Source organism: Frieseomelitta varia, unplaced genomic scaffold (assembly GCF_011392965.1).
Source record: "Frieseomelitta varia isolate USP_RPSP 00005682 unplaced genomic scaffold, Fvar_1.2 scaffold_1030, whole genome shotgun sequence".
Lineage (NCBI taxonomy): Eukaryota > Metazoa > Arthropoda > Insecta > Hymenoptera > Apidae > Frieseomelitta > Frieseomelitta varia.
The window spans coordinates 44,241-56,771 of record NW_025108674.1 but is presented as its reverse complement, the minus strand read 5'-3'; the positions used below and the strand labels follow the sequence as shown (position 1 = coordinate 56,771).

The 12,531-nt window shown below is 34.6% G+C and overlaps 1 protein-coding gene across 4 annotated transcripts in view; it reads right to left on the bottom strand.

Annotated features, from left to right (window-relative positions):
- Positions 1 to 11,235, bottom strand: part of LOC122528189 (neuronal acetylcholine receptor subunit alpha-7) — a 286,103-nt gene extending 274,868 nt beyond the window's left edge. For 3 of the 4 annotated variants that reach the window (XM_043653059.1, XM_043653067.1, XM_043653076.1), the window contains exon 1: positions 11,130 to 11,235. In XM_043653059.1, coding sequence (XP_043508994.1) covers positions 11,130 to 11,233 — 104 coding nt within the window. In that variant the 5' untranslated portion in view covers positions 11,234 to 11,235. Of the gene's footprint in view, positions 1 to 8,685; positions 9,029 to 11,129 lie in introns of those variants that run through there. The other variant, XM_043653084.1, reaches the window with a different exon arrangement.
- Positions 11,236 to 12,531: the final 1,296 nt, after the last annotated feature.

Sequence of the window (12,531 nt, the reverse complement as noted above, 5' to 3'; positions counted from 1 at the left end):
TTTTAAAATTACCTCTAAACCTAATTATTTCTTTATTTTAAAATTTATATTTTATAGAAATTGATATTAACGAAAATAATTGTGTAATTGTTTGATAATTTCCGAAAGGAAAATTCGTTTATTTAGTAGATTCCAATCCAATTTCAATTTCAAATTCACATTAGAAATCTACTTGTACGTTATATGCTCTATTATATGTACTAAAAATGACTGATAAAATGTCTGAAAAATATTCTCCTCGTTTATTAAAGTATTAATGATCGAAGTAGTTCTTCTTCGCCTTTCTCACAATAAACGTTGTCGATTTATGACTTGGGTATCATCCAAACGAGTACACCTATTAAGTTGTAAATTAATCTCGACATCTGGCTACTCTTTTACTGACCACCTGGGTCTGCTTCATTACCGGTGAATTTTCAGTCCAATTAATCAAACTGCAAGGGATCGTTATATCCAATAAAATATTAACGATTCTCATCGAGAAAGAATTATCTGTACTCTACGTTTTGAGAAATTGATCGTTTCGTGTATAACTTGCATCATTGAAATATTTTTATCGAAACAATATTTTCTCGACAATTAGTTGAAACTGATACTTCTTTTTTGTCTTTGATTTATGATTTGAATTAATGATTATCAACATTAATTATTTCAAACTATACAATATTCATTACTATATCAAATATTTCCTAAACTTTTTTCAAACACCCCTTTTCCAAACCAGTTAAATACCTAAATCTAATCCCATCAATAACCCTAACAAACACATCTTTAAAATCAAATTGAATATTCCCTGAACCTACAACGTTGTTAAAATATCCTCAAAAAAAATCGAACACTCCTCGAATCTACCACATTTTTAATTTCACGACTGTTTAAAACTTTCCCCTTTCAACCAATTAAATATGTTTCTTTACCTAAATCTAACCTAAATCAAAAACCCTAAGCCCTGTCTAATCCTACCAACAACCCTAACAAAAATCTTTGAAATCAAATTAAATATTCCCTGAACCAACAAAAACTTTTCTGGGTAAACCCTGACTTTACGCGAGAGTAATCCTCAAAAAAATCGAATTAAACACTCCTCGAATTCGTTTTTTCTAATTTCGCATGTTTCATTTCCGATCTTAACTTCGTTTCTCCCTGCAACCAGTCAGACACGTTGGTCTTCGAGATCGATCCGAAAAAACCCGCGATCAGCCCGTCATCGTCTACGGTGTCATCAGGCGTATAAAATCAGCGTATAAAATTAATGCGATGACACCGAGAGGAGGTGGATGGACCCCGGGGTCGGTCGAAACCCCCGGCGACGATAGTTTGCATAGCGTTGGGGGTAGAGCAGCGCGTGCACGTCGTGTCGTACGTGTCCCGCGTGCAGACTGATCGGTGGGCTTGGAGTCTAGGTGGGCGTTTGATCGCGGTGCCGGAGTAGTTCTGCGCTCGCAGGTATTCAGCAACGGTTCCGCAGGAATGTTGAAACGTAGCTACGTGTTGCGCGTGTTTGGAGGGGGCGGGTTTCGGGCCCGGTGCTGCGGTGGCCCGCAGTGACGGGGTGGCCTGACGTCGCGTCTCTATTAATTATTCACATAATTACAGCCGCGCCACCCGCTGCGAGCCGCGTGTTCGCCAACGCCGCCAACTGATGTCCGGCAATTGCCATCCTGATCAACGGATAACGGGGGCCCGAGGTTTCAACTGCAACACGCGAGGACGACGAAGAAGGCTGTCGACCAGATCGCGAGTTTTAACGCGGACTTGTGGAATCGACGATCTTTGGACCGTCGCTGCGATCAATCATCCTATTTCACACGCGTCTAACCAAAGCCGACTAAGCCGAGCGATTACCGCAAGAACAGCGTGTAACGCGATTACGACGTATTCTTGATTATATTCGGGGGATGGTGTTGCATTAACTTTTGACGAAGGACGTGTAACAGGGTGGAAAGTTGATTTGATCGGATTGAGTTCGGTATTTACTTTATTTATATGATTAAATTTTAATTTATTGTAACTCCAAGGTGGATGTTGATGATTTTTCGTTATTTTAATCAGAGGATGTTTTATTTTTATTTTAATTGGAGGATATATATATAATTTAGGAGGGTGGGGGATAAATGCTGAAGTAGATTAAACTGTGACAAAATGTTATTTGCTATCAATTGCAAAGTAATCTCGTATTATTGATAAAAACATGATAAAGAATGTTTTATGTGATATTTGAAAAACTTAAATTGACCGTAGAACTAATTTGAAGGAAACAGAAAAATTAATTAGCCACCACTTAAAAATGAAAAAGGATATCTTACTGTTTCAAACAGTAAATAATTTCAAAGTTTCAACCACTTCGTACTTCTAAAACGAACTACCCATATATATATACGTACATGACGAAAGGCAGCTTATCTTTTTATTCAATAGTAATAACTCTCTCTGAAGCACTTTTCAAACTATAACGACCTGTTGCTAGAACGTAGTAATTTATCTCGAACATCAAAGCATTTATTACTGTTCCATTTTCGAAACAGCTTGACATTTGCTAAAAATTTTGAGTCTGATATATATATATATTTTTTTTCTTTCTTTTTATTAGCATTTGGAACTGTAATTAAGAATTAGAAATAAACATAGTAATTATGTAAAGAACTGACGACTCGAACAATTATCTAACCTTTACGAATTAAATTCAATGGTCAATTTACTTGAAAATTAATTAAAATTGAATATTCGCACAAAAATTAATTAATATCAAATGGCTAACTTAATAGTTAACAATTCAGTCGAAATAATAGTATAACAAAATCACAACGCGGAGAAAAGAATTTCATACCCGTTTACTTTGTGATGACATACATATACCAAACAAAAGTAGAATTTCAATCAGACAATATCGAATTCTACACGCGAAAATCACAAGGAACGCCGGCTGTTATCCGGAAAATGTTTTCGCAACGTTAACATAACGATGTATGTGCGCTCAATGTTTGATCAACGGAATTTCACTGTCCATATTTTATCGAGGTAAATTTCATTTCTACCTACGGCTCTCGTTAGGAAAATGTTACGGTATTACGTACCAAAATTTTATCCTATCACCCGAACTGGTGTATTCGACGATATTTATTCAATCACGTCCTCCTTAAACAACATATTATAACGTGGCTCTTACACGCCGCGTGTATTTTCAATTCTGTTACCGGAAATTGATGCTTGATATTTTTAATCTCTCAATGTATCTATGTATACATACGTTTCTCCGTTTTCTATTTTTTTTTTTTTTTTTTTTTTTAATTAACACTTCTTATCATTAACTGTTAAACTGCAAACTGACGTTTTTGTAAATGCAATTCAAAGAATGGAATTTGCGTGGAAAATCATTTCATTTATTATTATTATTGTTGTTGTTGTTATTAATTATTAAACGTTACAAACGTTTGCCAAACAATAATATTATTAAATATCATTAATTCAAAATTTTAATATCAATAAGCAATGCTTCGAAATTTATTCATTAAACAATCTTTATGAGAAACGCAACGTTCATCGATAGACGAAGAGAATCGATCGGACTGTTACAAATTTCATAAGGACTCGGTCAATTCAAGTGTGGCAAGGTTACAGTACATCCGCGGAGGGATGTTCGGTTGAAACGGATTTTATGGACTGTACGCCAGTCCTGAAGCATTAACCCTCAGGTTATAGCAGCTTAAATTCGGTAGCGCCGCCTGAAAGTATCTCGTAGAGCGGAAACACCTTTCTCTTTGGAAGTACTGCTCGTGATAACTGTTCCCCGGGGTGTGCACACTGTTCTTGTTAAATGCGTATTATTTCCATCGGCCACGAGATCTCGAGGACAAGGATAAGTCGAAGGTATGTATGTGTGAATGTACCGATACGTTTCGTTTCGCTGTTTCTCTCCCCCCCTGATCCGTATTTCGCGATACGACTGGTTAATGTCGCGCCTGATGTAACATTAATTTCATTTAATTCTTGAAACGATATTTTTGAAAGCAACATAATATTTCGAGGATTCGAGGAAATCAAAGTTTGCCTCATTGCCACGTTTTTTTATATTTGAATTCGAACGTGAATTTTTTTAAAAAGTGAATATATAGAATGGAATTAAAAACTGAAATTAAGATATTGTTTATAGCGTTTGTTAGATAAAAGATGATATGCTTTCTATCTCTTCTCGTCTTTGTGTGTCCCTTTGTTGGTATTTCATTTGCGTTGGAATTTCACGCTCTGCCAGCAAAGGTATTGTTGAATAACAGCTTCAGGTAACAAAATATTGTTTACAAACGCGCATGTTCAAAATATTATACGTAATTCAAAGTGAAAAAAAATAAACGTAAAAAGTGATTTGTGTGCTGTTGTTGTTGTACAAGAATATTATTATTACTGTTAATAGTGAAGAAAACGAGGAAGTTAAAAATTTCAGACGCGCTCTAATTATTTATAGAATAAATTTATTCTATCCTATATTTCTTTTATATTTCTATATTTTTGTTTATCTTGTATGTTTTTCAAATGACTTTAATTCCCAAAATTTTAGAATTATTAACACCATAATTGTAAGTAATACATAAAACGAACGATTTGCAATCACACGATTATTTTTTTAGGTGCTGATTAACATGAATTGCATGAACATTATAACTGTGTATATTACATAAATATTAAAACGCGATATAGCACCAGCATTTTAATTCGTAGTTTTTTACGAAACGTTTAATTACGCAAACTTTGATATTTCATCGCGATGCAAATGATTCTGGCGTTATCATCCCCGAGTTACAGCGTTCGCAAAAACGTGCATAATATGATCATTACCATTTGCTTTTAAGTTATTATTTTTGCATTTAAATTCAATGGAATCTCTTATTGAAACTTCCGCGGAAGAAACATCGAGCATCGTTTAATACATTGTATTTGATAACTACGAAATTATACGAATTTTTACACTTTGAAATCACGTAAAAATTAATTTGCGCTTTGTTCAACTTCGTTCTTGCGTTTTTGAATCTTTAATGTAACATTTTATCTCAATCTTTACATCTTTTCTTGCGATTAAAAATCTTCATGAGTCTACGAAAAATTTCTCGTTGTAAATAAACGTTGTAAATCTAAGCATCGAAAGTATATTTTTTCCGATAATTGAACAAATTTTGTAGCAAAAAAAAAAAAAAAATGGATCGAAAAATCGAATGGAAAGAAATTTCTTACAAAAAAGGATCCGTTTCTCTTTGTCAATAACGGAATCAGAATTTGAACGTCTACAAAACACGAATACTAATTGTTTGAAAGTCACTCGTTTCATCGAAGTCTGTGAAATCTGTCCCTTTCCTGTAAAATCAATTAATCAATTTTACGGAAACAGCAATTCGCACGAAATTCTCTAGCTCTTGTTAACCGCTCCGGTTGACCAACGGTGGTCAATCGTTAGTTGCTGTTGAAAGAGGATTCAACGTGTCGTCCCTCTTGTCCCTTTTCGCCGTCAGTTACGTGATCCCGCCATTTCTCTTCTTACTTTCCACAACGAGCTGTGTGCTCCGTACGCGCGCATGTGCAATTCTCACCTTTTCTTTTTTCTCTCTTCGCTTTTCTATTTTTTTTTTTTTTCTTTCTTTTGCCTCTTTTTTGCGACTCGCGCGCCGAAATAGTTTTTCCGTCGGATTTCCTGCAAGCTATCGAAGTTCGAAGAAGTTTCTACTGGAATTCCACGGAATCGACGCGATTACGAGAATTAAGTGATTTCGAGATAAACTTGAACGGAAGCACGAATAAGGAGAGAGATCTTCCGACCACGACGTTGGTATAATTACGTTGAATCGAAATCTCGGATAAAATCCGTGTCCCCTTCGCGACGTATGTTATGTTTCGTGTGGCTCACTCAATTTAAAATATTCTTCATTTTAAAATCAAGTTAGTTAAGAAAGAAGACAAAATTCTGACACTTCTTTAGTACATGATTGATGATATGAAAGAAATAAAGTTCGAAAATGAAGAGTTCTTATTTCAAGAAAATAAAATTCTGACACTTTGTTAATACATGATTGATGATATGAAAAAAGTAAAATTTGAAAATGAAGAGTTCTTATTTCAAGAAAATAAAATTCTGACACTTTGTTAATACATGACTGACGATATGAAAAAAGTAAAGTTTGAAAATGAAGAATTCTTATTTCAAGAAAATGAAATTCTGACTTTTTGATACATGATTGATACATGAAAAAAAGAAACAACAAAAAATTCGAAAATTAGGAATTCCTATCGTAGGAAAATCATATCAGGAGAATGATAAAATGTAGAAAAATTAGGGAATGGAGTGGAAAAATAGCATAAAGTATCTCTGTTAGATTTCATTTGACAGGAGTTGTGGGACTGCTCTTTTTATGTAGTAATCACTCGGCTTTGAATGATTGCATTTTGTTAAAACAAAAAGTTGTCGTCTGTGGTTAATTATCACGTGTCATTATAGGAATCTAGTTTCATTATTTATGTTTATTTATAATTACTAACGTTTGTATTACATTTCTGATCGATAATTTTAAAAAAAAGGGGCTGTGAGAGTTTTTTTAAAAAATGAAAGCAGTTGCGACAGATGTTTTACGTTTGTGACATTCGCATATTTGATGAACGAGTTGTATTATTGAATTTATAGTCTATCTTGTTGTTACTAAAGGTAAAGGAAAAAAAAGAAGGACAATTCGAGAAGAATCATTTGTCTTCACTTGCCTTGAGTATTTCACGAAAACAAAATAAAATTCTAATTACTAATCATTAATCCAGAAATCAGACGAAGAAAATTTATAAATCTGTAAGTATATTGTAATAAATAATTTTTAATTTTGCTGTAGTCGAATTGAAAACAGTTCTGGCTCGCCAATTAAAAATCCTAATTAGACAATCAAGCAATTAAAATTACCATTCTCCCTCAATTATCGTACTTAATTAAAAACACCTTTTTAACCATCAACGAAGCTAGCAAGAATTAATTTTCCTTACAATTCACGTCCTTCCAGCCCTACCCTCGCAAACATCACTCGTACAACAACTTTCAATATTCAATCTTCAAAAAAAATCTCACCCTTTTAATATTGAAACACCGCAAACACAAATCACAATGCCTCAATGAAACATGCTCGACAGAACTAAACTGTCTGAAAATTCCCTCTAAACTTCCTCCGTAATTTCTTCGTAACCAGAAGAATCTAGAGGCACGATCGGTCGAGATTTCGTCGTCTCCGACAAATCCCGTTTTGATCCTCCACCCGGGGAGGATATACGTACTTTGACGATCTCTATCTTCGTGCCGTGTCATATAGAAAACATCCAAACACCGTCCCCATCTGCGATCTGATCGCCAGCGCGGCTTAAATCGCTGCGCTCGTTAATCCATTATTCAGCAAGCGGATCGGAAACTCGCGCGGCTATGCGACGCGGTATCACGGAGCGAGAATGCGTGTAATAATTCGCCGGAATGGCCGGCAGGGGTGCGTGTTGAACGAGGGGTGGGTGGCGGCGGTGGCGACGATCGATTCTCGCGGCGGCGTTGGGAAATCGGCTGACAGCCGAGCAGCGTATCAGTTCAGCGGGCCAGCAGAACGCGGAACGCGTTGTCCCGCGTGCTACTCGCCCGGCGCCTACTACTATGTATGTATGTATGCACAGAGTTGCTGCGTTGCCTATTAATTATCTAAAACTAATTAATCTAGGAGGCTGAGTGTGAACAAGTGGCTGAGAACGGGAGGAAGCCACGGCGTTAGTCGTCGACATGGGTGCTCACCTTTTACAGGGTGCTCTCCCCCAAAATATCAGTCAGAAGCTGTCTCCTCTTACGATCTATGTTTGCTCTTGGCAAATTGGCGATGGAATTTACTTTCAAACTTCCTGCCCTCCGATCCTTCCGGACGATTGGAAAATATCTAATTGACCTACTGGAGAGAAGTCATTTTGTTTAAAATTTGGAATAGTCTGTTTCAATTTTCTTTTTCCTCTTTCATTTTTAGTAGCTTCATCGAAACGGTAATAAATTGGACATAAGCGACGTAACACCGTGGCCCTCGCGAATCTTGGAGAAATGAACATGACCGAAGTATATTATGCGATCAATGCCTCTGCGTTGTCGCAATTTATGTATCAAAATGTACGAAAAGAAACGCGCGCGAGCCGACCGGTTGTTTCTTCGGAAGAAAGTCCCGCTACGAAAACGCGGTCGCAATATATTCAAGTAAGCACAAACTTGCAGTTCACTGTCGAACAACTGAAGAGAAGAAGAAAGAACCAGAGCGGCTCGTCGCGGAAAATGTATATCTACGGTTTTGGGATTGAAAAATTCTGCGGGATGAATTATATGTAGATAGACAGATCTACTTATAATATAATGTATCAAATATATGTACAAAAATGAGAAATGTAAATATACAGGTAGTACGTAAGATATATATTATATATACTGGGCAAGATATACTGTGTTACTGGGACTCAAGAAAACGCATGCACTCTTCAGGGTCTCCGATATGTATATGTATATATATATATATATATAAATAAATGTATGTATAATATATAACTATTTATATACGTGTTCGTGATATAGAGAATATGTGTATGTATAGTAGATCGATGTATATATGAACTTTCTTAAGAGAGATGCGAAGCAACACTGGGATTATGTTTACGTACCGTCTTTACGCTTTATATTCTATGTACTCGGAGGGCGGGGGAGGGAATAATTTCGTCGTGCGAAAAATTGAGGGGATAGGCAAGCGTCGTGCGAAACGCGCGTAAATTCGTTTCACGCGATCGACGACATAGCCGCCGTGTGGGGGGATGGTCGTCTCTGAAACATTCTGAAAATCTTAGTCCCTCTCGGGCCACGAGGCGTCCGGAAACGCGCCGTAACTTTTTTTAACCCCGAGATCGTCGACGATCCTCGAACCCCTACACCGTGATATCTCTTCCGTTTCCGTGTTCGATTCCGTTTTGTTCCGCCGAGTTTGGCCTCTCGAGTTTGGTCTCTCGAAACTTCTCGAAATGGTCTCGCGCGCTTTTCTCCCTTTCGCGTTTATTTTCGTTATTTCTTGCGTTGCCTTCCAACGACTTCGCGAAACAAGGAGCAAAGGTTTTTCCCGGGCGTCGTCGAAAACCTTTTTCTTTTTTTTTTTTCTTTTTCTAATTCGACCGATCCGAGGAACTCGACTGTAGAATATCGACCGAATTCGGCAACGAGCTTTCAAAGTTCCCGAAGGCTTAATCTCCGCGGCCGATCAACCGCGGTGTAATCGCAACTCGAACGTACACCGGATTACACGCCACCGTGTATCGAATCAATTCGATTTTGTCGCTTCCGATCCAATTATGCAGGGAACAAAAGTATCAGTGGACGAAACTTCCAAAACGATCTGATCAATGCCGTTTGTCCACGTTTTCAGACATTTGTTGTTGATTTGTCGTTGAACTTTGACACTCGAATTTCTGTTTGAAATTGTTCTTACGAACTGGCATTTTTACTTTCACTCGCTAAACTCGCAGAAGTTTGTAGGATTTTTTGGATTATTTATGAAGTAATTAGAAAATACAGAGAACACAAGAACGACACTTTATGATCCAACTTTTAATATTGAATATGATGCGAAACGACAATGCTATTGTTTAGAACATTACTTTCGTTCTATAGAAGTGAAATTTTAAAGTGAGTATAATCTTAATTTTCTATTTAGTTGTTTTTCTATTTAATTGAATTTCTTCATTATTTAACTGAATACAATTGTGTTTTCATATTTGAGCTTCACTCGGTATCTATTGATAGTATTGATAAAAGAATTTTAATGATACAGTAAAAATAAAAATATATTAAGAACACATTGATGATATGTTTTTCTAAAACATTACTTTCGTGCCGCAGAGATGAAACTTTAAAGTCTATAATAATTAAATTCTTAAATATTTTCATATTTGCATTTTCGTATTTCACTAATTGTATCTATAAGATAAGAGAATTTTAATAATACCAACAATAAACAATGGTTCAATAATTTAATCGGAAAAGATTGTTTCTTAATAAATAAAAAAGGCTATGATGAAATACATATTATAATAAATATGTATGGTATTATAATAATCACGTATATTGTAATACTATTATATCATAATAAAATTTATTACGTTCCGATATCATATCAGAAGTAGAATTTATTTAAAAAATACACAAACTTAACTTTTCCAAGGAAAATCGACAACAAGATTCCAAGTATAAAAATTTGATTGTACACCTTGAAATCTATTTTACAACAAAAGTAGAAGAGAAGAAAAGAAACTTTGAAAGTTAACAGTATCGAGGATGAATAAATTTGCAAATTTGTTTTCGTTTCTTCAAAGGAAATCAACAACAAAGTCTTTTGCTTGCGCAAAAATTTGATCGGCTACTCCATTCTTTTTTCCGTTGCTACAAAAACAATGTTTTTCTTTTTATAATCGCAAATCGGCACGGAACACGGTGATTATCTATCTTTACGGTTTGAATGCAAATGGTCGAGCAAATATTAATTCGCGGTGTATGACTAGAACGCGATAAAATCGAACGATTCATGATACACGATACGCTGAAAATACGTTTATTTTTATCCGGGTGTGCAATTTTTTCCCCTTTTTCTTTTTCTTTTTTTTTTTTTTTACGTGTTACGATCGCGGGTTACGAGTGTCACAGCAATTCGAATCCCTTAGACAGAGCTCGCGATTAAATTCACGCCGGGATTCCTTTAAACTCGCGTTTCACCAAGCTTTAGCTTTTAATTTCACTGACGAGGTAACGAAGTTCGTCGCGTATCGAAAAATTCTCGCTCCTCCGTTTTCCTTTTTTCATTTTCACTTTCGTTTTCCTTGCTCTCTTTCTTGATACGCGGATCATTCCGACGGATCGTAGAAAAAATGTTCAACGAAACAAGCGTAGCCCCCGTTCGTCGATTCGAATTTCCCGGTGTGTTTCGCGGAGAGAGGCCGGAGGTATATTTTTAACGAAGAGAAAATTCGTTGGAAATTTTTACTTTGCTCGCGAGATAATTAGATTCGCCGATCGGTTCATCGTGGGGGACCAAATTACCTATGCAAATGCGACAAGCTTGTGTTACCTGTTGTACATGAGGATGTCTGGCTTCCAAAGCTTGTTCGGCGTAATTCGAAGGTCCTTCACGCCTCCGTACTCGGATTCGTTCCATTGAAGATTGTAGTCCATCCATTCCTGAAACAGCGGATAATTATGTCGTAAGTGAACGATATTAACAGCCGCGTATATACGATCTATGAATATTATTTGTATGTTGCACAGGTAGCGACAAAAATGATATACGATACGAACGAACATGATTTTTTTTTTTTTGATTATCCAGTAGACTGAGATACTGAGCATTGAAAAAATAAAACTCGAGCAGAGATGTATTTCAATCGCTAAATTTAACATAGTTAAAGCATTCTGTTCTATATATTTTTTTAACATTTTTAACTTTTTATATTATTTTAATATTGAACTCTATTAATATTTGAATTATTAAATAATATTAATTTACAATTAAATTATAATTTGATATTAATATTAATTTAATGTATAATTAAATAATATTGATAAACTCCATTAATATTAAAAATAACACTCGAGCAGAGATATATTTCAACATAGTATATATTTTAACATAGTTAAAGCATTCTGTATATTTTTTAAATATTTTTAATTTTTTATATTTTTTAAATATTTTATTTTACGTATTTTTCTAATATTATAAAATTTTGCTATTTTAAATTTTCTATCGATGCGTAAAAATCCGTGGTCTAACTATGAAAATGTTAAAAAGATGCCCTTCGATTAATTATGAAAGTCTTACTCATTTATCTCCATAATTTCGTATCGCTCTTCACGATATTATTCTACATCTATTCCGGTATCTTATTAAATAATATATATAAAATATAAATAATAAATAATATATAATATAAAATAAGGGTATCTTATTAAATAAATTTTGTCCTTATTAAATAAATGTTTGGTAGTATCGTGTAACTTGATAATGTGAAAAGAGTATTATTTGTATTATTATTATTATTGTATTGTTGTTCTTTTGATTAAGAAAATAATTATGTTTAATTATGTTTAAAAACTACTTTTAAGTATACTCTTTATACTTATACTCTTAATACTTCTTTATAACATACTATATTAATTTAAAAAAAAAAGCAGTAAGTACTGAACAATATAATCAACCTTTATCAGAATTAAACGGTATCTTCGATAATTTCCGAGATATTTAACGAAATATAATAATGTAATATATAACAAAATATAATATATATATAATATATAATAAAATATAATTTAACAAAATATAATATTCCCCCAACTTTGAGGGTAATTTTCACCCATCATTAACCATTGCTTATAAAAAAAAAAAAAAAAAAAAATGGATCGAATATTTTTTTTAAAAACTACGTTCATGACAAATTTCATCAAAATCGGCGATTCGGGGTTCGGTATGCTCTCTT